Source organism: Scomber scombrus, chromosome 12 (genome assembly GCF_963691925.1).
Source record: "Scomber scombrus chromosome 12, fScoSco1.1, whole genome shotgun sequence".
Classification (NCBI taxonomy): Eukaryota; Metazoa; Chordata; class Actinopteri; order Scombriformes; family Scombridae; genus Scomber; species Scomber scombrus.
The window spans coordinates 5,780,448-5,805,583 of record NC_084981.1 but is presented as its reverse complement, the minus strand read 5'-3'; the positions used below and the strand labels follow the sequence as shown (position 1 = coordinate 5,805,583).

The following is a 25,136-nucleotide window of genomic DNA, read 5'->3' as shown; positions in this document are numbered from 1 at the left end:
TGTGTGTGTGTGTGTGTGTGTGTGTGTGTGTGTGTGTGTGTGTGTGTGTGTGTGTGTGTGTGTGTGTGTGTGTGTGTGTGTGTGTGTGTGTGTGTGTCTCCCTCTCTCTCTCCCAGCTTGCCTGATGTGATGTGATGTGGCTTGGTTGCCTAGCAGCCATCCCCTTGTTTGAGTAACTGGGGAAAGCGGAGAGATATCTTGTCTGCTGAACAACACACATATACAAGCCCTGCACACACACACACACACACACACACACAAACACACGCGCACACAAACACACGCGCACACAAACACACACACACACACACAGCGAGAAGCAGATAATGCCCCCGTTGTGTGGTTTTACAGGCTTGACAGTGTCTGTTTGATGTCTGCTGTTACCATGTGAGGTATGAGCCAGCTATAATCAATTTCTCAGGCTGGTGTAAATTGATTTGTGTTATAGGAAGAGTACCTTCCTTTGCTCTCAGCAAACCCCCATTTCTTAACCCTTTCCCTCCCTGTAGGGCTACCAGTGCTAATCCCTGCCTTCTGAGTCTTATTTTTAAAGCTCTACAATCACCCACGCACCCATCGCTCCCAGCATGAAAATCCCTCATTCATCAATACTTCGATTTGCGCAGGAATTATCGATCATTGTCGCCTCTTTTCTCCTGTCCGAAAAAAAAAATCTATTTTTACTTTTTCCCTCCTCGCTCACCGGCTCTCCCTTGTTCCATCCTCTCCTCATTAGTGCGATGTGTGACACCTACACAGGGGCTTCGGGAGATGAATGGTCTAATCCCTGTGGGTAAGGAGTGAAATATTACATGGTGTGCTCACACATGCACAAACACACACATGCGGGGGTCAGTGGCATGCGGACACATCGACAAAGAGAGGCACATGCACATATTGCGTGGTGCAGTATGTACACACATGCTACACACTCGTACTCGCGCATTACACACACACACATGCCGTGGTCCTGACAGCTCTGGTAAAAGGAGACAGATTAATGGGGGAAGCGGCCCGCTGCAAAGCCTCTCAGAATGACAACAGGCAGATGAAACTCTATTCACTGGACTGAGTGTCACCACACAAACACACTCACACTCACACTCACACACACACACACACTCACACATAAACATATAGTACATACACCTGGGATCAATGAGTAGAATGCATAAGATTGAGTATTGAGTATGTGCACCTGCGTCATCGTGATGTCAGATCACCCAAGTGTGTTGCTCTGGTTATGATGGAGTGGTGGGGAACAACAGGTATCAAGTGTTTAGGTGCACTTACTGCACATTTGCACACAACCAACCTGCATACATATGAAATAAGTAAGTGGTTGTAAGTTACAGCCACACTGGATTGAGTAGTGATCAATAACAGACACGGAACCGGCGAACAAAGGTAATAACCACATTGAGGAGTGAGGTATGTAGGCCTATATGTATGAATGGGCCTGATGCAGGTCATGGCAGCGTGTGTGTATGTGTGTGTGTGTGTCGGTGCCACGTGGAGGGAACGGGTCAGGTTGGTGCAAGTGCACAAGACCAAGAAAGAAACCATAAACCGTCATTGTGATATCCAAACAAGGCTGGGGGAGTCATGATTGGTTGAGGGTAGTGATGGAGGTTATAAAGATCAGGTGCGGTTCCATAATCTCATTTATAAATAAAATGACTCACAGTCAATGTAAACAGAGTTCATTCTCAAGGGGCAAATGTTTTCCAGCAGAGTTCAATACAAGAATGCTTCCAGTCATGTTGACATGAGTTTTCAAAATGCTGTAAGAAAAAAAATGCCTTAGTGGTGATGAATACATTATATTGTCAGAAACACTTAGACAAACAAACATTTCTTCTTTAAAGCTTTATAGTCTCACATGAGTCTACTTTGATCAATAAAGGCTATAATACTAATGCATCATCAAAAAATCCATTCTTTTACTTTTTAAAGGTTAATCGGAATGGTTAAAGGAATAGTTTGACATTTTGGGAAACAGCTTATTTGCTTAGATAGAATTAGATAATAATATGAATCTACAACCAGCAGCTTGTTAGCTTAACTTAGCATAAAGACTGGAAACAGGGTACACTAGTCCACAAAAAATGCTATATGTTCTTTATTTATCCACACAAGGACCATGTATAAAAAGGGCACGTTGTGGAAGTCACTGTGCCCTGCCAAAAAAACAGTTTAGTGTGCACATAACTTTCCACTTGTCATTTACCACAGACTACAGACATAAGAGTGGTATCAATCTTTTCATCTGATTGCCTGCAAGAAAGTGAAAAGGTTTATTTCCCAAAATGTCAAAAACTTTTCTACTCCTGTATATAAGCTGTGAGTGTCTGTGAGCTGTGTGAGAATATGTGTGTGAGGTCATAAGGTCATGGGATATTTTCAAATGCACAATAACTCTTTTGCTTTGTGAGCCACCAGCGGTCCAATGCTAAACCTGTTTAATGATATTAAGTAAGCGCTGGATTATTTTCACATTGTTGCCACACGGCCATCAGCCTCGCTTTTAGACACACGCTCGGATGCTTATTTATGAGGGTACGGGGAATTGTCAAGCACCGAACCCACAACAGCAGCACAGTAAAAAGGCAGTGTGTTCTCTTCCATCAATCACTCCCCACTCACCTGATCACCCTCCAGGCGCTCTTGGTCCACATCCACACACACACACACGGTGGCGGCTGCCAGCGCCATTACCCATTTAAACAATGACCCCCTTGTTCGCTAACAGTCGCCCATTGGAGCTGATTAAACTTTTAAATGTCATTTAATAGAAGCGTAATGTTGCGCCAATGTGTCTGTCAGCAGCTTCGGGGGGGGGGGGGGGGGGGGGGGGGGGGGGGGGAGGTAAAAGGATACCTGGATCACCCTCCCGGTGTGTCACACTGCCTGCTAAATTCCTCAGCTGGCTAGTCATCGCCCTCAGTGTGGGATGTGGTGATGAGAGTGAATGTGACCTGGACTTTAAGGGGGACATAAGGGAGAAGCACCTCTGAACCTGCCACTTCTTTGTTTGACTTCTCTTGCTTTTGGCTGGAGTTTCTCAAGGAGTCTCATGTTATATAGCGGGGGAGAAAGGACAGACACAGCCAGGCCCGGTTCTGTGATACTGGGAGGCCATTTTAGTTCAGCACAATGTCATTGAGCGAACAATAGCCGCTCTGTTTGGGGTTTGTTTGTTTGGCGACCTTTAGCTGGGACTCAGCGACTGATAATGGCATTTGTCCTGCACCAGTATTGGATTATGGGTATTTTCGAGCAAACCTCACATTCTCGAGAAATTCCAGCGGCACGGCTTCGTCATTGTTCCGCACTAATGTCACATTTTCTCAGCGTGATGCCCTCACTTAGCTGTTAATTTGACATCCTTGATTCTGGCTCAGCTGCACCACTGAGTAGCAGGGTCACCTCCTGTTGTAAGCTGCCAAAAACACCGATTATTTATTCCAGACCCCACTGATTTGCTTGCACCGCTTCCTGAATGTTGACCGGATCTCATTAAGCTGTTCCCGGAAACCAAAAGTTGATGTTTTGGCTTACCTTTTGTGAACCTTCCCTGACTTCCAGATGTTCACATAACCTTTAAATGATATAATTCCTACGTGCCGGCGTTTACGCACATCTTAAATCGCCTTTTTCACCACTCTTGACAGGAAATAGCACAGATGAAGAGATTGTGTTTGTGGTAGGTTTTTTTGTGCAGTGCATGCTGTGCACTGTAGTCTCTCTACCACGGTGCGTGCTCTGCCTAGCGTCCTGATCATTCTTCCTGCAGAGTGCTGATGCAAGGTCCACTTTCATCTTTCAGAGGAGGTTTGATTTATTTATATAAAAAATGTTCCTACTAGTTATTAAAGATCTTTATATAAAATGATGACAAATACTGTATTTTTTTTTAAAGGATGTGTGAGGGGTGATGCGATCACTAGCGCACAGAGCCCTTAAGAAATGGGAGTGTGTGACTGCACGTGTTTGGAGGTTCGCGCGTGTGGATTTTGGGAGTGAGTGTGTGTGTGTGTGTGTGTGAGTGTGTGTGTGTGTGGTTTCATTTCACTGTGTGCACACTTTTGACGCAATGTATGTCTACCAGGGAGACCTTGCTTGTCAGTTAAAGAGCGGGTGCCTGGTCGTGCCTGTGGTCGAGGCAGGCTGTGGGAGATGGAGGGTGTTAAGTCGTCAGTATGAGGCATATGTCAGAGATCAGTGCTGGACCGTGGAGATCACTGAGATGAGAAGGGAGGAAGGGCTCCGGGGGTTGAGAGAGACAGAGATTACTGGGGGGCTTGGTGCCTTGACCACAGGCAGAATGGCTGCTCATCACTTGCAAACACACACACACATACACATCTATGTCATTGCGTCCTTTTCACAAGCAGTGGATACACATGCCCAGCCCTCCAGAGGCTGCGTGCAAAGCCCCGTGTTAATAAGATTGTCTTCCTCTCCGGGTGGAAGTGCGCACTCCTTTGTCTCCAGAATAATGACATGGGGAATAAGAGCCTGGCTCTTGAACCTCTTCAAGCTTTTAAGTGTCAGCAACTGAAGGAAAACAGAGTGGTGAGGATTAAAGTCGAGGCAAAGTAGATGCGCCGCGATAACGCTCTGGACAGCTCTGTCTGACTGTCGTCCCATACAGAACACTTCACTGATGTCAATACATATAGAAGAGTCAATCCAAAGCCTAATTATGCGCACAAGTTACAATACTCCCTCGGGGGCTTCTCTTATCACCGACAAATTGTTCTGCAAATAAGCTTCAACGCTCACTCTTTTATGTCTGTGTTCACCCCACTGAAGCGCCCTTGAGCAAGATACTGTGTCCCCATCAGCACTGAGAAAAGCTGCTCTGTCAGAGGCCAAGGTTGAAATGTTTTGTCATTATCAACAAATATGAGACCACCAAAAGAAGAATTCTACTTGCCCCATCTGTGACCTCAGCACGCTATATGTTAATCCATGATTGGGTCACACAGAGTTCCAAACTCAAAAATGAGAAAAACAAAACATTATTTTCAATGTAAACAGAACATTGACCTTATCATCTAATGTCTAAGTCTAAGTTGTTGTGTCTAACCTGTTAAGAGGCAGTTACATATTTACACATGCACCAGATACAGAGTACCATTCATATGTGTGTCACTTTCCTTTTAGCCCTGTTTTGGTGTTCACCAACAATAAGGCCAAATATTTGTCTCTTCTTCAGTTTCTAAATATTCCACTGTGTCACCCCCTGGTTGCTAACTTTCTCCTGTTGGACATGGAGCGTCCAGTCGGTTGATTCAAGATTTTTCTTCTTTGGAATCAGTTGATGCAATGACTGGAAACGAGGCTGATCATTTAGACTGAACCAAAACAAGAATCTGAAAGGCGCTTAAACGGTCTGTAAACTCATGGTAGTCATTTTATCCATTGCTAATATAAAAATATTGATTATTGCAGCTTTAATATGCACCTAACATGGAAAAAGAGACAAATAAAACCAAGTTTCTTCTCATTTAACTTGGAAACTGTGGTCACAGATCGATGGATACATATAAAGACTCATCATATAACTGATACTTCCAAAACAGCTTCCATAAAAGCCACGTGTCCCATAAAAGAGGTAGATTATTATTTGTTAATGGTATTATAAAGACTCCAGGCTGTTTTTATTAGTGGCCACGGGTGATTAGTCATGCTTGTAAATCAATACAGACCAAAAATAAAGCTTAATAAAGTGGGCTTTAATTACTGTTGAACATGTTTTCATCCTTGGATTGGACAGCAGGTTCTGGGTGGGCAGAATGGATGAATATAACTCTCCACTCCCTCAACAACTGTCTAACTGGCCGCAGCACAACATTCTGATGCATTTAGGCGTGACTGTCTAACTCTATGAATTTGAAGCAGTGCTGACAAAGTGCATGCATGCTCAGCAAAACCCTTCTCTGAATAAATACATGATTTAAAAAAAAAAAAACCCTGACCAGGATCATGCTAATAACAATTCTGCAATGTGTTTAATTTCATTTTTGTGCCCACTCCCTGTTGGGCTGTAATCTACACCACTATTATTTCCCATGTGTAGGTGATTTCTATCGCTGCTGCGTCCCGACATTATTGGCCATGTTTGTTTGGTTCGTCAAAAAAGAGAGAGAGTATGCAGAGTAGGTAGCGATAAGAATAGCTGTTTTATTGTGTGCCACTGCCTTGGCCCCTAATACTGAATGTGTTATCTGAGGGTGCAGCATGCCACATTAAGCTATGTGCATGTGACGCATGGCTGAGCAGCATTCCTCCTCCTGAGTGCATCGCAGGGCAGAGATAGTAGGAAGGCAAAGCAGCCTGACTGCCAACAGAGAGGGAGAGAGAGAGAGAGCAGGAGAGATGAAGGGGGGAGAGCAATACCGGGAACATGTAGTTAAGTGGAATGAAGTACCCTTTGTTGCAGATAAGATCATTCTGCTTCCCTGGCCGGCGTCGCTAAAGCAATTTGAGCACAGCGAATGTAGCTTGTTGTTTGTTGGCAGACCACAAAATCCCTTACTGACATGCAGATAAACATTAGTCCAAGTAATAAGAGACTTGCTTTTGTGCATTCATGATGTTACTTTTATTTTTTATCAATAAGGCAGGGTCACATGTGATCTGCTAGTGAGCCTGACAGGATTGAGGTGACATTGGAAGAATCAGGGCATTGTGGGAAAGAAAAAGCCCAAGCTTAGGGAATGTTACGGAAGAAGAGGCTAAATGATGGATCCATCGCCTCCATGCTCAGTCGGTCATCCAATTTCCAGCAAGGTTCATAGGCCCCTGGTCCTGGGGTCTTCTGTGGTATGCAAAACAATACACGCCCAATTTTTCATGATGATGTCAAAAATGAAAGTTACTTAGCCAGAAGAGAAACATGGTAGTTTTAAAGAAAGGTTAAGAAGTACTTAAAGAAATGCATATGGAGCCAGAGTGTTTCCAGTGATCAGTTACATTTCCATTCTGTATTGTCTTCCATATACTGCACACAAACATAAAAGAGCCCCAAGATGTCTACTGTACAGTCAACAGAACTGTTAGATCCTAACCAGGTACTCCAAAGATCATCTCAAAGAGACGGTATCATCTGTAGTGAATCTTTCTTTGACCAGTCACTGCTACAGTCTCCAAAAGTCTCCAATGAACTGTTCAACCTTTCCAGACGCCGAGTCCAAACCCAACCTACATGCAGTTACTTTGAGTGATTACATCAGACAAGGAGTCATTCCCCCCAAGGTCTTAGATGGAGGAAGGAACCCATGCTGGGTAAAAAAAAAAACAGAAGGATTTTATGAATGCTGGTGTGCCATTTGAATAAGTGTGCTTTTGACCTTATGATTATGTTTGTTGACCACGAAAGACCTGGATGAATTGGACGAATCAATACAAACAAAAAAACTGTCTCCATCCCAGCAATCAGAACTGAAGTCAAATTTCATAACCTTCTCAAGGCTAATAAAGACACACAGGAGAAGCTCTCTAGAGACATCAAAGAAAGGAAAGTTTAAAAAATTCATGTATTTCTGGAGGTACCTTGAATGGAATCCCAAAAGACGTCAACAATCTGATCAGCTCTCCTCTGACCAGCTCTCATCAGCCTCTAGTTCTAGTTTTTTTTTTTATCCAAACAGGCCATTAATAAGACAGACATGACAGCTAGAAGAATAGGTTAAGGCTGAGGAAAGGCCATAGATGACGCAGGAAGAGAAAACCTTGGACCTCTTCAGGGTCCGTCAATAGAGGAAATGACTTTGTGGTTAAAATTTCTAGAAAAGAAGAAGTCTTTCTAAAGGTTGAATGCTCTACCATTCCTACTTTTTACACATTACAAAAAATAGAGTACATAGATTACTGTATCAGACCATTGTCCTTTAAACAGGACACATAGAACACATTATAGAATCCACCAACACTGTCTCAAACGAGGAAGAACTTTAGAAGACAGTCTCTCAAAAACTGTCTTTTAGAGTTGTCTAAGCTGATTTTAAAACACAACTATTGGATGATCCAAGTTACCTTTCATATTCATAAATATGGAGAACCGATGGGTCATTCCTTTTCATTTTCTAACTTATATATGGGCCTTACGAAGAAAAGTTTATTTACTCTAATCATGGCTTCAAGGAGAATGTATTCTTATGGAAGATGCACCTTTTGTTTGTTTAAAGGGTCCAATACCCATCTAGAGTCATTTTTACATTTTTGCATACCTATACATTACTTACATACAAAATTAGTCTCCCTTTTAGTGACTTTTGCAGAATAAAACAAATTATAATGTATATTTTATAGACATGGTTCTTTTCACTTTGTTTGAAGGAATTTGATTGGCTGTAGTTCCTGCCTTTCCTGATTTGCTGAAGACCTCTTGATTGCTTTTCTCCCCCTAATGGTGGAACTGGATTGTATAATCCCCATCAGCTGTGTTACTAGGGTGTGTCCTACATAACACACCACCGCCTGTGTTCTATCACTGTTGATCTTGAAGAAGGCCCGAGGGCCAAAACGTCATCTAAATAAAAGAGAAACGCATACGAAGCCCAAGTGTGCGACACTTTTTCCTGCTCTTAAGAAACGTCCCATCGCATATATATTATTTACTGAATACATTCAAGTGCTGAAGCCATTGTTTGCATGTGTGCTTGTCTTGACTCTGTTCTTTTCTGTATGTTTCTTGGATCCTGCATCCTGTTATGTAATGGGGTGAGGTCCCATTTGACTTACATGTATTAATCCAATGTTAGAAAAAATTGTTTAAAATGTCTTTGTATTCCATCAGAACCATGATAAAATCATTATTGAATCAACTCAAAATATAAATATAATACATTTTTACTAGCTAATCAAAAACTGCCAATGTCATAATGAAGCTAAGATGATCTAAAATTAAAGAATTTTACAGCCACACTTCTAGTAATGTACTGTTGTTGATAAAGAAAGTGGGATAATGAAGTATGAACTTACTGAGTGCACATAGTGGAGCCGTGGCAATTTGGATTTGAAGCAGGAAGTGATGCCTTTTGCTGGTCTGGTCTGTGGATTGTAGTGGCATGGAGCAGGTCCCTCCTTCTGTGGTGGTCAGAGAAAGTAGTTATTATTGATTCAGTGATTGAAAATGTGATCAAACACACATATTACTCACCTTGGATCAGATGAAATGTTCTTATCCATTATTTTTATTGAAAATGTAAATTAGCACTAGCTTATAGCAAGTAGTTTCTTTATTGAACAGACGCTCAATAATCCAACCAGATTGTAGCTTCAGCTATACTTCAACCACAATAAGTTGCAGACCAAACTTAGTAAGTAATCATTAGCATGTACCCACACATTCTGTTTCTCACAGTACCTTTGCTTGTGTGGTCATGTTTATTTGTGCTTTACAACAAAACTGTCGTGAAACAATCATAAAATAACATTTGATTAGTTAGCCTTGAAGCTCTTTTGAAGAGTGGAGGTTCTCTTAGATAAGAACTTGTATCTTTATTTTTAGGGTGCCATCTGAATTGAAATGGCATTGCTCTTAACCAGCCAAACACAAGCTTAATTTAATTGAACCACTCCAAACATGATGGTGTGAACATGCCCTGAGGCCTGTATCATATTCCACCAACCGTACATGACCTCTGACATTTTAAGAGCCAAATGAGAGATTAATTCTTTCATCCTTGGACCTAAGCTCATGAAAACCTATTGTTAAACCACGCTAATAGTTCAGTCATCTAAAGGATGCACTAACAGTATTCAGCAGACCTATTTTCAGGTCTCCGTCTGATAGTTTTAAGAGCTATGACATTTCGTTTGACTTGTGTCTTTATGGTCTTCGTCACTAGATCTGTGGGTTAGTCAAAAGTCAGTCCGGTTCCCTCCCTCTCTTGCCTTTCACTTCTCCTTTCCTCTTACCCACTAACACACATACTGGTCATCACCAGCGGCGTGCCATGCAGAAATAGCATCAACCCCCCCTCCACCCTCCTTCTCAGACATAAAACTGTCTCCCTGTCCCTGAACACAGGACCAGCCTTTCATTTTCAGCCACTCTCTGATTTTGACATAGGGAAAGAGGAAGTTGTCTTTTCGTCTCTTTTGCTCGTCGGAGGGAACGGCTGCTACCATTAAATGCCATTTGATCCAAGTTGCCAGTTAACTTGATCCTCGGCAACTGGCCTGCTGGCCCGCAAGCCTGCATGGTGCTCTCAGAGGTGCTAATGCAGGTGTATTTCACAGGAGCTGGCGGACAGGACGAGGAGTGAAACTGTCTTACTGCCATTATGGTTTGTGCGTGTGTGTGTGAGAGTGTGTGAGTGTGTTTGAGTCAAAGCACCTGGCCTACTTTCCTACTGTGGCACAGCACGTTTGAAACATTCTCCTGTGTGGCGTAGGTAACTGGCACATGCTGTGAATGTCTGTGAAACTTTTAAACTTTGACCTATTTTTGAGCCAAGGCCTTACTATACTCTTTAAATCACCTTGAAAAGTAAAATACAATATTACACAACATCCAATCATGTACTCCAAGGGGTTTTGGAGGGGACAATGGATACCTGTCCTGTAGGAAACCTTCTGTGATGTTTAAAAATGTATAAAAAATGGGTTTTCAACCTATGTTGGGCTTTGATTGGCTGTTTAAATAAAGTAGAAGTTGATGAAACAAGCAAGTCTATGTGTGGTCCACCTACTTCAAGAGTTCCAATGCCACCAGAATAAATTCAATGGGGTTTAGGTGCTTCTTCATTTCACAATGGATGTCTGTACCAAAGTGCATGGATCTCCATGGAATTGTTCAGATATTTCAGTTGAAACAACAAATGTTAACCTCATGCTGGCAAAAGAGAAAAGATCTAGGAATCAACAAAGTCATTAGGATATATCCTCTTAGAACCATGACTATCTCTACAAAATATGGTACCAATCCATACAGTAGATGTTAAGATATTTCACAGGATAAGGAAAAACTTGGAAAAGCTGGTGGTACTAGATAGAAGACTAGAATATTAGCATCCTTAGAAATCCTCCCGTGGGAACCATTAATGTCTGAACACAATTTCCTAGCAATCCACCCAATAGCTGTTGAGATATTGGACCAAAGTGGCGGAATGACTGACAGATCGACATTGCAGTCTATAGAGCGGCGCCGCTAGCAGGTGTTTAGAGTAGCAAGCGCTCATGCAGTAGTTAAAAGTTGAATCACTCCTTAGCTACAGCAATAGGACATTTATTCATATGAAAATGTCTGGGATTATGAGTTTAATTCAAACAGGCTTGAATCTCAAGGGAGGATTTGTTCCTTCCGAGCAGCACGTGCAAGTCGATTTTTGCAAAAAAAGCACAACATGTAAATCTAGGACACACAGTGGCCCCAGGATGAAGAAATTAAGTCAAAATCAGAAAAAAGGAGAATATATATCTTTTTTTGTTGTGCTCCCAAACATCTTCAGTTCACTGGAGGTTTCTGTCTGTATGTGTGGAAATCGATTTCCTTTTACTCCTGGCTGAGAGGCACGGCTCCGAAAAATCTGAAATTCTTATCCCCCAATAGTTCCTGTTGAAAACCATTAAGACACCACTACTCTGACCCGCTAATATCTGCGCACCTTGGACAGGTCAGCCGTCTGAATGATCTGCGCTTTCTGTAACTTTGCTGTAGGGATTTGTGTAACTGCTTAACCTTTGACTATAAACTTGTCTTAGAGTCGCCGTGACACGACTAACAGCAGAAAACTGCTCCCAAGTCTGCAGTAATAACACCCTCGGGATTTCTTAGCACCTTTCCTTCTCTGTCAACACTCTGCAGCTGCCAGCACGGCTCAAATATCCATCAGCTACCAGCACGGACACACGTCTAAGGCTGCGACTATGCAATATGAACCAAAGCTGACTGGTCAGCCAGCGCAGTGCCATAACGGGCCCTCAAATGGGGTAAATGATACAATCAGACAGGCTGTAGGATTGGTTTTCTCTGACCCCGGTGGTTGAGCATAACTAGCTCATGTACAGCGCATACCAGATACACATTACAGTAGGTCATTGCTTGTAACCAGAACCTATTGAAAGTGTATTGTAATGAAGCCTTTTTGTGGGCAATGGAAAGACTGAACGGTCCTAATAACCAGCCTCGGTGACTAGATACTTACAGGCGGAAAGCTGATCCGTTGCACAGTCGACCGAAACATCACATGCCTGCAAGGAGAGGAGAGAAGAAAGAAGGAGGGGGGGGGTGGTTGTCAAAAAAAAAAAGAAAAAGAAAAAGAACAGTGAGGGGAAGAGTGAGAGAAGAAAAGAATAAGGCCGTGCATGATCAGAGGCAGAGAAAATGAGAGAGCAGGTTGGTGATTGCTCCTCCATCTTTGTGCTGCGAGGAGATGAGAGAGGGAAGCTGAAGTTGTGTGAAGAGGAAGGATTCAGCGATCAAGGGATGATTCATAGGTTGTCTGCTCGGGCTGTGATCTGAGAGTTAAAGAGAGGCTGTTTTGTCGAGTGCTTACTTGCAGGGAATCTTCTCCACTGGTTTCGCTGTCACATTGTAGTCACACGGTGAAGTGTTTATGTGCTGGCACAGGGAATAAAGATAAAGAAGTGTTTAAATATATATGACAGTATCACCATGGGTTTGCTTTGTGCCTGCTGTGGTACAACGCCAACAGCATGCTTCTGTTTCCTTCATCTCTTCTGTTTTCAGTTAGTAGAGCTGGCCGATACGGACAAAATCAAAGATCACATTATTTTTCGACCAAATACCTTGATATCGATACAATATTGTAGAAATGACTATTGGTGCTTTCACAAAATATTAACTAACACAATAATATTTTTGATAGATAATCATCAGTGATGTGGATATAATCACTGTGAAGGATGATCTACTGTACTTCAGGTTGTATACTCCCATCAGCAGACTCCATGGCAACCCAGGCGTCTACCTGTCTACAGAGAAGGCAGATAAGCAGCCAGCAGCTGTCTCAGGGTCATAAGCAAAGTTTAAATCCTTCAGAGTGAGGAGAGGTAAGGGGGGGGGGTGTATGTTTATTATAAGACTGACCTATAATTTCCTCCAATTTCGGGTGCATAGAAGTAGAAATGACTATTGGTGTGCCTGCCAGAGTATGTGGGGATCTGAGGGGGTTAAATATGCCCTTTGATTTTGGGGTTTCATTACACTGTTCATCTGTAGCATGTGACTGCACTCTGAAGTCTCTATAATATTGAGACTAAATAAATACTTAAGACATCTACAGCCTCCAGAGGCCTCCTTACTTTATATCATCAGATTTCCTCAACAATGACTAAGTGGGTAAAGAGTTAACCAACAGTCTGGTAAGGTCATTATTTCTTTTTATAATGCAGCCTTTAAAACCAAGAAAACACTTATGCCATATCACCATACTATGCTATACAAAATCTTACACGATATCTGGTCTCATATCACGATGTCGATATTTCGATATTTCGATATTTCGATATATCGAAATATCGATATATTGTCCAGCCCTAATACCTACTGTACTTTTAAGCCAGGTATCGTGATGGTGAGTAGACACAGCTGCCAAATAGACTATCAACAGAGAGCAACTGATAAATATTGCTAAAGTAAGTGACACCCATGGACTAAGAAAAATATACTACAATCAAGTTGGTGTAGTGACATAGATCCTGCAACTAATGACCCTGGAAATCTAATGTTACTGGTAAAATATATAGATTGTCATTATACTTATTTTAGAGCAGCATACCAAACATCAAGGTATTTGATCTAAATCTAAGATATGTACTCCTTTTATTGTTGTTACTTTTAAATTGATGCAAGTCTGCAATGAAATAACCAATCAATAATGGAAAAAAACACTTATACTAAATAATTGATCCAAGTTGCCAATAATTATACTAGATAATAAAGGTTTTCCCCCAGTCCTCATCCTTAATTGTGTCCCATATGCCATCAGCTTGAAGGGTAAATGTCATATCTGAACCTCACCTTGTCCCTGATGCCCAGAGTGATGATATCAGGCCTTGGGCAGTTTTTGAAAGAGTAAGAAGCCTGGCGCGTCAGGACCTCCTGGGTGGCGTCGGTGTATTGGTAGGCCCCTGGCAGCAGCAGATCCCCATTACGCACACCCACAGGCTGGGCTTTCCTGCCCGAGCCTTTAAACCCGTAGGTCTTCCTCACAGGGTTCAGTTCAGCTTCTTCGATGAAGTCTCTGATGTGATAGAGACCTGGGATTGGTGTGTCCTGGAAAGAGACAACTGGGGTTGACAATTCATTTTATTGCTACCATGTTGCAATTACTTTGAAAACTCACACACATTTACCTTCACACTTTTATTTACCTTCATTTCCTGTGTTCCTTTTCAAATGTGCTTAAGAGGAAGCTTTTAACTTGGAAGGCCTGTTCCCCTTCAAGTGCTGACTAGCATCCTAGCTAAATGATAATCTAAATTTAGGCATTTCATAATGAAATGTCTATTTGTATAAGTAGTGTATATACAGTAAATGCACAGCAAACAGGCTATGTTTGCTGTACTAACAATAAGCCGCCTGGCCTATTGTAAGCTGTATAGGATACATTCATGGACAGAAGAAGGCAACTGATTAACAATGGAACCTGAGAGCTGGGATTACTTTAAAATAAACTGATAATTAATTAGGTCTAAGTGTTATTACTGTGAATGCACTGTTAGGCACTTAGGGACTGGGCTCACCGCGGTGGAATTGTTTGAATGTATTTCTACCACACTGCACACTTTGGACAGAAACACTTGGGGTAGTGCTGTCCATTAAATGCTATTAACTGAAAAACAATACACCTTGCAAGAACATGATATGTGTTGATGAAATTGCTGAAATCGTAGCTGCTGGATGCCACCTGAAGGCAATATTTACGAGTGCTGCTATAGTTGTGCATGAGCTAATGAGCCACTTGAAAATGGCAAACCGGTGACGAGTGTTTTGGCCCGCGCAAGAGACAGCACAGCAGCCTCTGATCCAAAGAGAGGCTATGAAACCATGCTGCAGTATGACAGACACCTACTTTCAGCGTTCCCAGCCACCAGCTCCCCCGGCCACACAGGTCCATCTTGTCATCACCCTGCAGATAAAAACAGGACATAAGCCACGAGACATTAGAGACTGTTTCTGTTATGATGACTTTGCTATGCCAACAATGTGTTGATGCGTCTCCCACATGTATCATCTTGTGCTTTTCCAGTTAGGCTTGTTCTAATTAACCACACACAGTTACGAGGGCTTTTAAAGAGCCTTACCTTATCGGTTCTATTACCACCCCTGGACATGTCACTGACTTCAGCTTTGTTTTTCCGTGTGGCCGTACCTTGCACTGTACTCATTGTAGTTCACTATCTGGTTGACTGGAGTTCCAGTGACACCTGACCACCATTAAAACTGAGGCTGTTACTATAGCAGCGACTCGGCTATCGATTAATTTTTCAACAAGCTGGCCTGGTGGTGGAGGGCTAAAATTAGACTCACCGACCAGTTTGTTTGAGTCCTAACTGAAGGTACCTACTGTACATGATGCAGTTAGGCCTCATTATTATTACCCCTGTGATATTTAGAGAGATATTGTGATATTGATTAGAAGATACTGATCAATACTTGTCACCACAGTGGTAATTGCAATCCAGCACAAGACAAAAAAAGGAATTCATATATCAGTCTTTCCAGTGACTAGAAAGGGAAATGCTACTCCCAAATAGAGGCTCCTAATCTGGGGTTTGAGGATAATCTGGGGCCCTTGAGAAAGTCTTGTGTTGAATTGTGCAGTTTCGGGAGCACAACAGGTTTTCAAATGTGGATCCTGCCTTAAAAATCTCATAAAAATCTCTCAAACTATACGTCCTCTCTCTTTATGAGGTCTGAAGTAGCTTGTGACACACTAGACAGAAGTGTGATGTCATGCACACACAGCACAGCAGATATAAAGACCATCACCTGAAGTTAAAACCTCGCTCTGGGAGCAAAAGCGCAACATTCGGCCGTGTTGCTAGGCTACGTGGAACACACGGTTCAAAGAAGCCAAGAAATCATGTTTACACCTCTCGTCAAGGAAGGTCTCATGTGACCTGAGAGTACATGAGGAGACACATATAAAAACACACAGAGGCTTTACTGTGCATTCTACATTCCCCTCTTTTTCATCACAGCACATTCAGTTTTCTATTTGGACAATGCATGAATGTAGAGGGAAGAAGCTAGTGTCACATGTGCAGTGTAATTAACAGCTTTTTTATAAGCAGACTGCAGCAACACTTCCACTGTGAATTTTTTTAAGGCTTGCGATAATTGGTTTTGACAAGACAGGAGCAGCAGCTTGTGTCATCGATTCACACCTGAGATTGCCGTGGGTAGTGATGCTGCTCTTTGTGCTGACTTGAAACTTCAGTTGATATACTTTTCTTTTGAGCTGCACATGAGAATATGGGAAATCAAATGAGGCGATGTTAGTATGCAGCCTGCAACTTAAGCGCTATTTGTAATGCGCTAAATGTTTGAATATGCATCCACAGGGACTACTGAATAATAAGCATGACCGACCACGCGACAAACTGCAGCCTCCCTTACTACTCAATAGACCGTCAAAACTGTCACATAAAAATTTGACATTTAAAATGGGATTTTTTTTTTTCCTAGTTTAGCATAATGGAAATCTTAAAAATCAACCACTGCAGAGGTTCCACGGTATAAACTAGAAGCAGCTTGCATAAAATGGACACAGGACGCAGAGAAGAGGTCCACAATAGAGCTTTATTTTGTCATTCATCAAAATAACAAACTTAGTATCTCTGCAAGCTACTGTAACAAACTCAATCAGAAATTAACAAAAAAAAACGGGGGAAAAAAAACAAAAAAAATATAACAGGTACACCTCTATTTACACCATGGTTTCTGATGCACTCTCCATCACCTGCACCTTGTGATTAGGGGGCAAATGCCAAGTAAGACATGAGGCAGTCAGCTTCCACATGGTGCCGTGCCAACAGCAGCAGACAACACATGGCCTATGCAGTCAGTTAAGGGAGCTGGACAGTACAAGGCTGATCTAATGTCGAGTACCACTGCGTGCACTTCAAGATAGAGGCCTTTGATCCCACTCAGTGCTTTTATTTAATGACAATACAGATTTGATCTGAGCTTATCTGAACATTAAGAGGCATTGGCTGATGCTCCTCAGTGCTTTTTGGGGGAATTAACAGTTGGGGGGGAGGGACACTTAAAATGGTAAACATTTCGTGTGTATTCTAAGCAACAAGAAAAAGAGAAAAAAAAAAAAAAGATCCTATCAAAAAACGGAGCATCCTGTCCTCAATACAAAAATGGGAATTATTACAGGGTATACAAACTCAAGGATCCATTATAACTGAGAAAACAAGACAATTTTCAAATCCGGGTAGATTGTAAATTTTATTGGAAAACAAAAATATACAACTTGGAATGGATTATTTGAGGCATGACCAGAGGCCATTAAAAAAAAAAAAAAGAAAAAAGAAAAAAAAAAGAAAAGCAAAAGTAGTGAGTAAAACATTAAAAAGCATGGTAAGATTAGTCGTTTTCTGGTATATAGAACAGCAGATACAAAAAGAGTTTGTACGAGTACCTAGGAGATACACCCGTGTCATTTTTTTGCAGTAGTGCAATGCTGAGAGATTTTCCATATATACTTTGTCCGTAGTCCATGCAGAGTTTAAACTCCTCTACATTGTTTCCATGCCAACAGGGTTGCCAAGTGACAACCAGCTGACAGGTTTCCAATGTCGCCATGCGTGGAGGGGCCCCGAGCACAAGACGGGAAGATTCGAAGTTCTCTGGCTCCCAGGGGGCCTCCACGGGCATCTGGTTGTATGACCGTTCCGTCACTCCAAAACACCATGACAGCAAAAGAAAGGGACATGGGGACAAGAGCCTATGCAGTTTACATGCAGTTCCTTTGGACAGCAGAAGGGGCAGGGACGATGGGGGGGGCTATTAAGATTTTACAGATAAATTACACAAAGAAAAAAAGGCAAATTATTTATATACGAAATCTGTACAAGGCCTTCACTTCGCCGTCATCATTTGTACGAACTCTGCAGGAGAGAAAGAAAAGAGAAACAAATGTTTAGACTTAGTATCCAATGAGAATGAGTAAGAAAATCTTTTTTTTTTTTTTTTAAATAAAAAATGTAAGACACAATTTACTAACCTTCATAGTTGACCTGTCCATCTCCATCAATGTCTGCTTCTCTGATCATCTCATCCACCTCTTCATCAGTCAGCTTCTCTCCAAGGTTTGTCATCACATGGCGCAGCTCAGCAGCACTGATGTATCCATTGCCATCCTGAAAAGTAGATCAGTTAGTAAGCAAATTATTAAACAAAATGCCATTTATAGATGTGTGGGAGTGCAGACAGTATTTACCTTGTCAAAGACACGGAATGCTTCTCTGATCTCCTCCTCGCTGTCTGTGTCCTTCATCTTCCTCGCCATCATGGTCAGGAACTCTGGGAAGTCTATCGTTCCATTTCCTGAAGACATTAAAGACAGACATGGTGAGGGATTTCCATTTAGCATAGATACAGTATGTGTGCTGAGCAGCTTTTGAAGCCAGACTGAGGTCTCACCATCGGCATCCACTTCATTGATCATGTCCTGCAGCTCTGCCTCTGTGGGGTTCTGGCCCAGAGAGCGCATGACTGTGCCCAGTTCTTTGGTGGTGATGGTGCCATCGCCATCCTTGTCAAAGAGCGAAAATGCCTCCTTGAACTCTGGTAGTGACAAAAAGTGCATGGGCTTGTTTAGTAAGGCAGATGTGTCACAGCTAGACATACACAGGGAAAGTGGCAGGACAGTATGACAGTGGGTGTAATACACCAACACTGCAGAAGACTGAGTATAACAGAAAATCCATGTGAAGGCTGTCAGGCCATGTTGCATAACAAACTGCTCATCTTATCCTCGAGACTGCCAATCACACTGACCCAAACCCTGAATTAGCTCCAGACTCAAAAGGGCATTACATCACTCATGTTTCAGTTATAAACTGGCTACAGTACACTGATGAGCCCTTCTGTTTTGAGTTCCAGCTGCAGTCGTTTTGGCTAAACAAGGATAGTGACCACGAGACCAAGCAGAAGGGCAGAGTCAGCAGCCAATGACAGCCTGGGTGGTTGGGTGAAGCCGTGAGGGATGAGGGACGATGACACACTCATCAAGTGTGATGAGGCCAATGGGCAATCTGTAGTGGCACGCAGCAGCTTGTCAGCATCATAAAAACTACAACCTGCCCTGCCATTTGCAGGGTCAAACACACAAGGCAACACCCTTAGTTCTGAGGACAGACCTGCTGTCTGCATCAACTGCAGGAAATGTGAGGGAAATCCAATGATAGGGGCTGCTGAAAGCCCACATCACTGCAGGTGCTCAACATTACTGTTGATATCCACTATCCTATCAACAGGAGCACGCCTGTACATGATCTCTTGTTCAGAGAAACTGACACTATCTAAAACACACATCAGCAAATCAAGAAGCAGGGTTTACACACATAAAGCTTCTTTCATAGAATATTCTCAGGATATTGTGAAACCTTAGACCTAAGTTGAGTCATGTCAAAAGGAAGCAGCAGATATAGTCAGTAAAACCACTATTGTGCAATGCCACGCTGTAGACATGAAAAGCAAGCATTAAAATCAACTGGCAGCACTGTGTCAGGAGACACTCCCACTGCATGCCTCATGACAAAATCTACATTTATTTTACAGTATCAATATACTGAAGCCAAGCTGCTAGTGTAATTGCTCTTGAAGTATTCCATCAGATGAGAACACACCCAGGGCAAAGGACACATCATGCACAGCATGTAAAAAGGTGCCTGCCAACACCTCACCAGAAAGTACAGCCCTTCCAGATTACATCATTTATTACATGGCAACCATGAAAATGCAAAGTTTTCCATGAGGGAGTCCTTCTGTGCTCCAAAGCCAGCAAGTAACAGCAGTTTCATTCATTCCTGTTTTATGACCAGTAGGCTGCCCTGTGGAGCGCCTTAAAAGGCAAAAGTATAAATCCACTGCAAGGGATGCAAGGATCCATAACCCAGGCCATTTTGCAGGATATGAGGAAAGCAGAAGATCAATGCAGCGATGTCTTACCAGCAATCTGCTCTTCTGTAAGTTGATCTGCCTGAAAAGAGAAAAATGAGGCAATTAATAACGTGCTAAAGAACAGAATCCATTCACAAGCTTTTCCATCTTTGCATTATTTTAATAGACAACCCAATTCTTAATGAGTGGCTTCAAAGTCAGCGCGATCCATTTACTACAAAGCTCCAAACGCATCTTTTGACACTGCAGCTATAAGAGCAGCTGTATAACTACACAAAAAGAGAGAAATTCCGTGTGGTTAGCTAACAATCTGTTGTGTGAGTTTAGGAGAAAGTGAAAATGCCGAAAAATGTCAGATCACATACACACATATTACGCGCCCATTTAACATTAGATCCACCTCCGTTTGAACGATGGATGACGCTAACTTTACCCGGACAATGAACAACATACAATTTGGCGGTAAATGTTAGCTAGAAGAGCTAAAGTTAGCAAGCTACCGGCTTACAGTGATAGCCATTACAGACAATCACCAACGTTACTCAACATGAAGCAGAATGACTGACTTCTACAGCCAGGCAGCGGTAGGCAAATAGTCGCTTATTATCTGTCACTCGGTGCCGGCTATAGTCATGATTTAACGAGTCCAGCATTAGCTTCAATGCTGTTGGTTTTCATAAAAAGCTTTAATAGTGGACATAAAGCTGACACACAGTTTCAAGAGTAACTACGCCTAAGTTACAATAGGCACACGGGTGTTAACGCTGCTGCATATTATCCGATGCGGCTTTAGCTTACGATAGCTTTGCGGTGGCTGCATCGCATCATTTTAATGTTGGCTTCAGCTTAGCTGCGGATGACTTCACGTTTTCATGACACTTCAAACGTGTAAAAAAAGTAGTTACTGTGGGCTGTCGGACGATGACACACTAGAGAGAGAGAAAATTATCTTGTTTTACTTACCATTTCGACGTAGATGTAGCCGCTGGTTCACGACAAAAAATCCGTAAGAAAGCCAAAGCCGACGGGTAAGCTACCAAAGTGACAACCTCTATGAACACAGTGAGGAAGAGCCAACTGGACTCGCCTTTAACGGCTATCCTAAACTCCTCCTCTTTTCAATATCACTCCGCCAACTTCCCCTTTTCCTCACTTACTAAGTGAATGAAAAACACATTTTTGGAGATCGTTATCTACAAAGTAAAACCAATAAACAACTGCAACACCCGTGCATGGCCATTGTGAATGTTACAATGGTCATATGTGTGATGATAATGCGTATCGCTGGCGGTCTACATCGCGGCGTATGAATACTTTCTGCTACTTTGTGATGGGGCACAAGACGTAGCTGAAAGAAATCGAGCTTTCTGATTGGTTTGTTTGTACCTGCAATGCGTCACTCCCATGGTCTGCGCTGCCGCTGCATCTTATCCATAGACATCCCAGTCAGTGCCACAGGCATGGCAGACAAGCTTGTTGCATAGTGTGTATACATATGGGCATCATCTTTAGGGAGACCCAATAAGACAGTTTTGATAAGTAATTAGCTACCAGGAGCATAGTTTATCCTTTGTAACTAGGGCATTACTGACCCAGTTTGTCCTACCATGAGTTTATCATCTATTTCCTGTTGCTGTACTTGGCTCATTTCTGATTATATGATGTGTATTTTTTAGTTGAATATTGATACCCATGCTTTTTTTCTCCAGTTTGTTGTTTACAATGTAGCAACAGACCGAGTTCAGTGTGGCGTTTAAGTAAAGTTCCCCCTGTCTGCTGCATCTTATGCATAATGAGATGCAGTGTCAGGGCTGAAGTGTTTTGGGTTAAATAGTTTATAATAGGTAATAGTTTGTGCATCTGTGTTGTGTCTGTGTGCATGCTGTATGATATGTGGCTGGTTCTGCTGCTGTCAGATGACTGTGGATTCTCAGGTTTAATTATGCTGCTGGTGTGGATGGGAGTATCTGATAGCCTGATTGCTTATGCCTGGCTGCTCTCCTGTCTCCCAGTGACCACCTGTCTCTGGCCTGCTCCCATGGGAGATGCTGAGGAGGTGGACGAAGGTTAGCCTAGAGATGTGCGAGGAGAAGGATTTTAGGAACCACGCAGAGAAAGCACTAGAATCTCTTACAGTATGTCCCACAACAGCCTCTCTTATTATTAGCCACAGATGTCACACTGTATGTAGAGAGCTGGGATTGTGAAAAAAGCTCAATATCTCACACGTGCAAGACATGAGGATCTGAAGTGGTTTCCACATCCATCTGCGCTGTTTGCAGAGGTGATGCTGCCTGTGGCATGTGATCAGCTGAGCAGCCTCAGATTCCGCCAGGCTTTTTCCAACCTAGCTAATCTGGAGCACATTGGATTCTTTTTTTATTTAAATCTGTTTTTCTGCTACAGGGAGTTTTGTCACTCTGCAGATTATGTAATTCCAAAGGTGACGGCGTAAAGGCCTAAATCTATCACAAGAACCAGATAAGCTGGAGCATGTGTATGACGATGGTGTATGAATTCACCTCACGCCTCACTGAAAACACTCAGAGACTAATATGTATAAGTGGCCATGAACACTACACTGCGTGTCCCCTGGCGTTCACATGTTTTAGACATTATTATGTCACATCTGTGGTGAATTGCTACCAATAAAACTGTTGTTTGGAGACAATGGTTTACTGTTGGGTCGTAAATGTTTCTTAATCAGAATGGCAGTCCACTTTGTCCTCCTATCCAATTTATATAGCCTCACTTCATCCAATATGCAGAATCAGCTGTTCGGTTGGTTGATGACATTCCCTTCAATGATCCTCTGGTCTCCAAGGACCTGCTGCAGGTCAGAGGTGACTGTAGGTTAGGGGTTAAGATGAAAAGGGTCTATTGGAGCCCAGGAGACATGACTTAATGGTCTATAAAACTTAAAACCAATCTCCAAGATGTAAGCCACAACAATACAGTATGTTTTTACAGTGTTGTTTTTGAATTATGAATGTTGGGTGTTACGTTCATTCTGTACTATATTTCTTTATTGAGTTTAATCTGTGTGTGTCCACTGCCAAAAAATTACTCCTTTAGATATTTCCTTCTTCTCTTATCAGCTCTGTGAATATGTAACTTCCTAACATAATGACTCCTTATCAGACGCAGCACAACCCAGAGCATTTCTATAAAACGTCACCTTTAATTTCCACACCGCACGGGGGGTCAAAGGTCGCCTCAGTTCAGCAGAGGCTAGCCTGAAGTCGTCCCTCCATCTTCATTAATGTCACCTCCCCATGGCCTGTAACATCACTCCCGTTGATAGCAGTTAGCATTGTTCCCCTTCGCAGAAAAAAACCCTACCATGTGGGTCAGTTCAATTTTTGGCAATGGGGCCGGGTTGGCACACAGCACGTGAGACATGCAGTAGTGCGGTGCAGGGTGCTGATATTGTGCAACAGTGTTCTAAAATAAAGCAGCTTCCACACAAAAGCTCGATGAGACGGCTAATTTGTGTACCTAAATGGAATGTTAGGACTTTGAGGGATAAAGCCCCGGTGACAAATATGAGAAGATGTTTACCTGTGTAACTGAAAGACGCGACCGCCATTATTAATGAATGAGGCTTTGTAATGCACCTGCTGGTTCCATGCCAAGAGAACAGATCACCTTTCATGGGAGAGAATGGCAGCTGTTTGTGTGTCATGTATGTGAAGCTACAACCAGTGAAAAGACCTTTTAAAATGTGAGTACCTATGTCTCCGCAAATGTAGACCTGCATCTGTTTGCTCTCCACAGTGTGTTTGAACATCCACATATGGGTGTGTATATATATGAGATTAGCCTACATGTCTGTATGCAAATGCATCTGTGTATATATGTGTGCACTAATGGTAAACACGACGTGGAGGAGGTGCGTTTATGTGCGCATGTATATTTTATGATGTAAAGGCAATTTTGGTTTGTCCTGTTCCTGATGAGTACTAGTAATGTTTCCCAGCATCTGCCGGCTAAAGGTCTGGCCCAGTCAACGGACAAAGTAGAGGGTTGATGATTTTACAACCATGCGATAAGGGTATTAGCCGTATAAGGTCCAACAACAGGCTAGCCACACACAAGCCAATCCCATTGCCATGCTGCCCTACCTGTTACTGAGAAATGACTTGTTTCCCAAAATTACATCATGAAGCAGGAATGATTAATGGCCTCAAATCGGATAAGAGGATTTGTCAGGCTTGCTATTCCCTGCCTATTTCAAACATGTAGTGATGAAATGGATATAATGTTAAGCATGCACTTAGTTTTTTTTTTTTATCCCCCTAACGTGTTGTGTTGTGTTTGTTGGGCCTGGCACTCTATCATCAACCCCTTTCTAAACCTGCACATGTCAGTTTATTTATTTGAGGGGATCTGAGGGACAAAACCATTTACTGGCTGTCAAATACAATCCCTGCGGTTGATCTTTGCTCTCCCACTTTTCATTTCCCCTCGTGTCCTTTCTCTCTCTCTCTCTTTCTCTCACTCTCTCTCTTTCTTTCTGTGACTCTATCTAACACTGTCCCTCTCCCTGCCTCCCTCTTTCCCTCACTGGCTTGCCTCCAGGTTGTCTGCTGCAGTCAGCGTGGAGCTGGAGTTCAAACACTGCAGCCTTCAGCAGCACATGAAACAGTGCTACTTGGAACCTTCCAGAAGTGTGGCACTACAAAGCTCTCTCGCCAAGGTGATTTCATCCTCAGTATCCAGCTTTTCTTTCTTAGCTTTGTCTATCACAGGTGTCAGGAGCTCCTCCTACTACAGAGTTTTATTCTTTCCATAAGTTTCCTTTAAGGATTCCAGTGTATGTGGTGTAATCTCAGTTTACTCTCTCAATCAATCCCGAAGAAAGTGAAACCAGAGGAAATCGAGAAGCACTGCAGAGGTTGCGCAGGAGTAGATGTGTGCACTAGTGTGTACTTTAGTGCGTAACCACAAATAAGGAGGTGACAGGGACAGAGTGTTTAGCTGCGCCCTGTCCTTGACCCCAGCTGTAGTG

At 42.5% G+C, this 25,136-nt stretch overlaps 2 protein-coding genes across 2 annotated transcripts; both read right to left on the bottom strand.

Annotated features, from left to right (window-relative positions):
• Positions 1 to 6,708: 6,708 nt before the first annotated feature.
• stpg4 (sperm-tail PG-rich repeat containing 4) lies at positions 6,709 to 15,318 on the bottom strand. Its single transcript, XM_062429932.1, has 7 exons — positions 15,289 to 15,318; positions 15,057 to 15,113; positions 14,003 to 14,257; positions 12,516 to 12,580; positions 12,165 to 12,210; positions 8,995 to 9,099; positions 6,709 to 6,829 (listed from the first exon to the last, which is right to left on the bottom strand). The coding sequence occupies exons 1-7, from the start codon at positions 15,316 to 15,318 to the stop codon at positions 6,722 to 6,724; spliced, it is 666 nt and encodes a 221-aa protein (XP_062285916.1). The 3' UTR covers positions 6,709 to 6,721.
• Positions 15,319 to 16,769: 1,451 nt separating this feature from the next.
• On the bottom strand, positions 16,770 to 21,189 carry calm2a (calmodulin 2a (phosphorylase kinase, delta)). The gene is made up of 6 exons (XM_062429933.1): positions 21,089 to 21,189; positions 20,174 to 20,204; positions 18,644 to 18,787; positions 18,441 to 18,547; positions 18,225 to 18,360; positions 16,770 to 18,108 (listed from the first exon to the last, which is right to left on the bottom strand). Exons 1-6 carry the CDS (start codon positions 21,089 to 21,091, stop codon positions 18,080 to 18,082), a joined length of 450 nt encoding a protein of 149 aa, XP_062285917.1. The 5' UTR covers positions 21,092 to 21,189; the 3' UTR covers positions 16,770 to 18,079.
• Positions 21,190 to 25,136: the final 3,947 nt, after the last annotated feature.

Bases quoted from the DNA above. Each gene is read 5' to 3' on its own strand.
- stpg4 (XM_062429932.1), bottom strand. From the start codon at position 15,318: ATGTCCAGGGGTGGTAATAGAACCGATAAG. The intron at 12,581-14,002 runs GTGAGGTTCAGA...TCCCTGTGCCAG, and splicing joins CTCTGGGCATCAGGGACAAG to CACATAAACACTTCACCGTG. The intron at 9,100-12,164 runs GTAAGTATCTAG...TGACCACCACAG, and splicing joins AACGGATCAGCTTTCCGCCT to AAGGAGGGACCTGCTCCATG.
- calm2a (XM_062429933.1), bottom strand. The intron at 18,548-18,643 runs GTGAGACCTCAG...TAATGTCTTCAG, and splicing joins CAATGAAGTGGATGCCGATG to GAAATGGAACGATAGACTTC. The intron at 18,109-18,224 runs GTTAGTAAATTG...TCTCTCCTGCAG, and splicing joins TGGACAGGTCAACTATGAAG to AGTTCGTACAAATGATGACG.